At 39.8% G+C, this 5,922-nt stretch overlaps 1 protein-coding gene across 2 annotated transcripts in view; it reads right to left on the bottom strand.

The window, feature by feature from the left end:
* Positions 1 to 112: 112 nt before the first annotated feature.
* LOC106946485 (plasminogen activator inhibitor 1 RNA-binding protein-like) overlaps positions 113 to 5,922 on the bottom strand; it is an 11,226-nt gene continuing 5,416 nt past the window's right edge. The window contains exons 3-9 of one of the 2 annotated variants that reach the window (XM_015030845.1): positions 5,471 to 5,611; positions 3,679 to 3,747; positions 3,355 to 3,429; positions 3,069 to 3,246; positions 1,838 to 1,903; positions 1,545 to 1,730; positions 113 to 399 (exon numbers count right to left, since the gene is read on the bottom strand). In XM_015030845.1, coding sequence (XP_014886331.1) covers positions 340 to 399; positions 1,545 to 1,730; positions 1,838 to 1,903; positions 3,069 to 3,246; positions 3,355 to 3,429; positions 3,679 to 3,747; positions 5,471 to 5,611 — 775 coding nt within the window. In that variant the 3' untranslated portion in view covers positions 113 to 339. Of the gene's footprint in view, positions 400 to 1,544; positions 1,734 to 1,837; positions 1,904 to 3,068; positions 3,247 to 3,354; positions 3,430 to 3,678; positions 3,748 to 5,470; positions 5,612 to 5,922 lie in introns of both variants that reach the window. The other variant, XM_015030843.1, reaches the window with a different exon arrangement.

Genomic DNA, 5,922 nt, shown 5'->3' with positions numbered 1-5,922 from the left:
GGGGGGGGCGGGGGGGGGGCGGGGGGAAGAATGAAAACATCCCTGCTTTCATGTTCCTAAATACAAAACTTCAGTGTAACAAGAGGTCCTTTTTCCATCTGTTTGGTTGTTGTTTTTTTTGTCTTTTCTTTAAAACCAATAAAACTCGAGTCCTCTGGTGGTGTGAGTGGTATGGGATGACAGTCTGCCTTTTTTTTTATTTTATTTTTTTTTTCACTGTTGGGTTTTTTCTTTTTTTTTTCCTTATATATTTGAAGATGTGGTAAGCATGCAAGCCTCGTAGAAGAGGGGCCCCCGGAAGGGCAGATGGGTGGGCTGGTGGAGGAAAAGACGGCGTCTTCAGGCCAGGGCCGGGAAGGCCTCGGGATCGTCCACGTTGGGGACCGACACTCCGCTGGCCTGGAGGGACAAACACACAACGCAACATTTACGCTTCAAAAAATAAAAAAGTTTCAGAATGTAACTGTTGGTGAATAATCTTTGGCTGCAGGACAAAGCTTGAACTGTTTCCCTGGAGTTTGGAGTGACTTTACACAAGTTATAAAGTGTAATCGCTGCATTTAAGATTGGCAAGTGAAAGTTAAGGTACAAATTATCGAACATCTCCTGCACATCTCTATACTCCACCTGCCATTTTGGCCGATAATGATTTGTTTTTGCCTGAAAAGTCCCTAAATATAGCAATAAAGTTGGTAAAAGTGGAGTGAATATTTTTAATCACCCAAAGTCAAAGAAATGAAGGTCAAATTATCAGTGCAACCCTACTGAAAACTGTAGTGTACATTTAGATTCAGGCAAAACTTTATAGAATCACCTCGTGACAATTCTAACATAAAAATCACTTTCGGATGCAAATATTGGCTTTAAGACACAACAGGAAGGTTTAAAGTGAAATCAAAATTCAGCTAGAAAACCCGAATGTCAGGACCTGACCGCAACATTCTGATCAGCTGATCAGTCCTTGTTCGGGATTGGCATTTATCATATCGTTTATCATTTATCTTGATTAGTTTCTTATCATGAGAAGAATTTTGATTCATCGTTGCAACTATAAATTCCAGTCGATGATGTTTAACCCCTCCAGAACTGTCTGTGTTGTGGGGATTGTCAGTTTTACTTTTTTCTTCACAGTTTTTTTTTTCATTTGAAGAATAAATAAACATCAATAAATAAAAAAAATAAATTAATAAAGATTAAATGCAGTTACTGTGTGCAGTTTAGTGATGCAAATCACATTTCTCTGTGTGACTGGGGTCCCACATATTTGTATCTGTATTCAGTCACAGCCAAACCTACAGTTAACTAAAAATGTTTTTTCTTTAAATCTCACTTTGTAAAAACTAAACACATGTGAACTGACTGCGTTCCAAAGCCGGTTTCTGCTGACCTTCCACTGACCCCGCTGGCCTCAGGTCAGCCAGCCAGTTCTGAATGGCCGAACTGCTTTGTTGTTTCCACAGCGGCTTTTCCACCTCACCGCTCTTATTTTGTGCTCATGTTTTTATTTTTTGTTTTGTTTTTTTAGCGTTGGCTTTTGTCGTTACCTTTTCGGAGCGTCCTCCCCCACGTGCCGTCCGGCTGCCTCCCCCGCCGCGGCCCCCTCTGCCTCCACGGGCGCCGCCACGCCCGCGCCCGGGGCGCCCCAGGTCTCCGAAGTTGATCTCCAGCTGGGATGTGATGTCGTTGGCTGGTTTGCGGAAATGGTGGTCAGAGGACTCGTCAGCGGCGCCCTGCTGGTAGAATTGTAGTGTACGATGATCAAAAAGGTGTTTTAATAACCGTTTTTCTCCCTAATAAGTCACTGATAAATGTTTTCAGTGTATATGTGGCTGATTACCTTGTTGAAAAGAGCATGAGGTTCTGCTTCTGTTTCCGACGCATCAATCAAAGCACCAACAGGCCTCTGGAAAAGACGACAAAAATAAATGTTGACCTATTTTTTCTACCTTAAAAACAAAACACATGAAAAAAAAAAGTCTGCTAAGGAAGAAAACTTGATGGTTTGTTGGACTTTTGGAGTTATTCATGATGTCATCTCAGACATCATGATTAACTCATGTTATAAAAACGTAAGTTATTATAACATGTAATAATAACTCATGTACTGAGATAAAGACATTATCTCAGTACAAAGATAAGGGAAAACCAACTGTTGGTTTGAGTAGCAACAGGAGAAACTAATGTTTTTTTTTTTTTTGCTTTCCTGTGTTCGTGCAAGGTCAGAAATATCACAGAAGTAAAGTCACTCAATTTATCACTAGATTTATCGTCACTCAATAACTCGGACAATTACAGGACTCTATTTTTTTAAAGTCTTCTAATGTCGAAAAAAAATACAATTTGCAATTGTGGTGTTTACATTAAATAAGAGGTGCAATTAAAATCACACTTGAATAAGTTTGTTCATATAAGTCGTCAAAAATCAGGGCAGTGACGGAGGTAAACAGTTACATGAAATATATTCATATATGGCGCTAAAGCTCATCATCTATCAGCCAATCAGAGGAGAGGTCGGCGTCTTATCAGTTGGAGCAGCTAACTATGCGTCTGCGATTTTGCAGAAGAGAAACAGATTCAGCACTTTTGAAAGACAGAACTTTTTACCATCTTTGTGATGCTGTGACAATGCTGGTGCTGTCAGAAAAAACAATCCATCATCCTCCTACTGCTTCCTGCGTCTTCGTCATTTTCGCCAGTAGTAAAATCCGGCTATTGATCATGTGACTCACGTGATATGAAAAAAAAAAGGTGTTTTCGTTGCAGTTTAGAAAAATACATCTGCATCAACATGGCTGAAAAACCACCTCCATCTAGCACAGAAGCTTTTTATCAAAAATCATGTTTTTTTTTTCCCGAAATTGGCATTTCCATTAAGCAAATTTATTTTCATGATTTCAATTAGCACAACTTTACAGTCAACAGAAACGCAGCCCGTGTTTTGCTTTTCAGACCTTTGGAGAGGTAGATAAGATCTTTTTCACATGAAAGTATCAACCGATTGCTTAAAATAGAGGAAATCGTTCAGAGCCCTTTGGGAACAAACCGTCTTGGACAGAACGCTGGCTTACGTCTTCGCTCTTGGACTTGTGCAGTACGTATCCCTTCTTCCACTGGCTGTCGGCTCCCTCGTTGGGCTTGCGGATGTTGAACTCCACCTTGGTGCGCTCCTTGTCCTGCATGGCCTTCCACTCGTCCAGCGTCATCTCTTTGGGGCCTTCCTGTTTCACCTCTTCCACCTCGTTCTCTCTAGAATAAAAAATAAAAACAGCTGTGTGGGAACTCAGTCCTCACTCTGCTTCATCTACGTCCTAAGAGAACATGGTGTTAGAGGGTTCTGCGCTCTGCGACTCTTACTTGTTCTCGGAGCCGGCGGGTGCGTTTTCCTCTCCCTCCGGAGTCGGCTCTGGGGCGGCGGTCTGTTCGGCCTCACTGAAAGCAAAGCACTTTGTCAACTCTCCCAGCGCGCTTTGCTCTAAACACAATCCCAAAATATTAAAAAGCTAAAACTGCTCCATGTTCGACCTCCTCCATCCCTCCCCGTGTGCGGCATCAAAACCGCCACTTGTGTGTTTGTTCCAAAAATAGAAGCGCTTCGTTGGCGACGGCACCAAGCGAAGCAGCGAGCAAAGTGATTCAGTGTCCCCGTTTGTTTAGAAAATAAATAAATAAATAACTCACCTCACTTCATCCTTCACTGTGCCCCAGTTGTGCGAGCCGGAGCCGCCGCGCTTCTCCTCAGTCTTTGAACTGGGTAAGAAAAAGGAAAAAAGGAACATTTCTTTAAAGGAGGAAGTCAAATAAGCCTGGAAAGTAAGGAGATGAAAATTCAGAGCTTCTAAGTTTATTTTCAGAAAAATATGTTTTCCCAAGTTAAAAAAAAAAATCACTTTCTGTACCATTTGACATTTTGAGAGCAAAATCTTCACAGAGTTTTGATTTTATCATAAAATAATCCAAAAGTGAAGCCGGATGTATGTTAGGTGGTAAAGGGCTGTTCCACAGCTTTTTTGGGGAATATGAACCAAATTCAACTATTTTCCAAACACATTCTCAAATCATGACAGATTCTTTAAGCCTCAATTTGTGGACTTTCATATATTTTCACTGTTTCTAAAAACAGATTTTCTGTCCATTCTTTGCAGTCTGAACCACCTTTGATCAGGTTATGGTTAAGAACCACAGGTCCAGCTTAAGAACTCTGATCTGATAAATGAGAAGAAAAGCACTAGAAAAAGGTCCTTTCATATTAAATGAGTGCGAGTTCTACTAGTAAAACTACACACCCACAAACATGATTGCTTAAATGTTACGTTTAAGCAAAAACCAGTAATAATAGTTCCTTTTTACAACTTTTATCTTTGGAAGCAAACACTTTTCTATACTTCATTTTCCTTTTCTGCGCTCATCCACGCCTGAGAATTTAGAAAATATCCCAATTCTGACGTCGTTATGGACACTGCACTGTAAAACATGCAGTAGATCTATAAGATCACACACACTGTGAAAAACTGCTTCATGTAACCTCAGAGACTTTTTTTTCTTCTTTTAGTGAAAGTATCATGTTTTAACTCACACAGAACACACCCACGTAAAAACTCTTCGGTGCGGAAGTGGTTACTGAAAGAGTTAAAGGTATTTTTTGTAACAAAGACACTGCTGTTTGCAGATACCTATGTTAACTGTGTTAACCACAAGTGTAACCGTTTAAATTGTCCCCTCAGTCATCCTGTTGCTTTAGTTTAAAACAATTAACTCCAACACATGACATCACCTGTCTTCCTCATAGGGGTGGGTGTTTATTGTATTATTTATTGTGATAAATTTCTTACAAGAGTTTTGATTCGTTGCTGTCACAACCAGCTGTAAGCATTAATGATGCTCAACTCTCCCCAAAACTGTCCTTTTTGTTGGGATTGTTAGTTTATTATTTTTCTCCTGTTTTTCATCAATATTAATCAATAAACATCAATAATTAAAAAAAAAAAAAAAAACTAATGCAGTTACTTTGTGCATTTTAATGATACAAGTCACATTTCTTTATGCCATCTGGAAACTATTCTGATAATTCAAACTTTCAGTGCATATTGCCCACCCCTAGTTCCTAATGCAAATAGTAGCCACTGCTCATGACTGGAAAACTAGTAAAAATATAATTAAATGCTGATTTCATATAGAGCTCCTTAAACTAAATCTGAAATCGGTAAAATTGGTGTTTGACACGCAGAAATCTGCAGATGCATCTCCATGTAAATATTTTACCTAAAGCAGAATAAATTCATTTTGTCTGACAAGATAAAAATATTTACCACTTGATGAAGAAAATCAGGCATACATTTTCCACTTAATTTGAAAGCAACGCTCTCTCTCTCTCTCTCTCAAACAAACATTGAACAACAAGCATCTGTTGACTCAGATTAGCACATTTCATCTTACTTGCCAGTCACTTTTTACAGTGCAACGCTTCACTCACGATTTGTCGTTGGTGCTGTGTCTGTCGAATTCCCGTTTCCCACGTGAGTCGAAGCCCTCGCCGCGGCCCATGCCGCGTCCTCGTCCGCCTCGCCCCCCCCGGCCGCCGCCGCGCCCCCTGGGAGGCCTGTCTCCAGAAGGCCTGATGGGACAATCGCAAAAAAACAAACAAACAAAAAAACAGAATACAGTTTCTATTTTTATTTTGTCTCTTAAAGCGAGAGGATTTCACATTTGAAGTATTAAACACTCATTAGCATATATATTATTCTCCTTTTAGCACTCTGGTAAAAGGAGAATAATAAACCAGTTTTGTCTTTTTAACTTCTAATTGGTTAAAGGCTTATTAATAGTTAATATTTAACTTGAGGCCACACCCCTATGGTTAAATATTAACTGTTAGTTTGTTGTAGTTTCTACTGAGAGTTGCTGCAAAATTAATTTCCCCTTTGG

This window comes from Poecilia latipinna, unplaced genomic scaffold (assembly GCF_001443285.1).
Source record: "Poecilia latipinna isolate Pla-1442-1.1 unplaced genomic scaffold, P_latipinna-1.0 Scaffold12, whole genome shotgun sequence".
NCBI lineage: Eukaryota > Metazoa > Chordata > Actinopteri > Cyprinodontiformes > Poeciliidae > Poecilia > Poecilia latipinna.
This window is presented reverse-complemented; position numbering and strand designations above follow the sequence as displayed.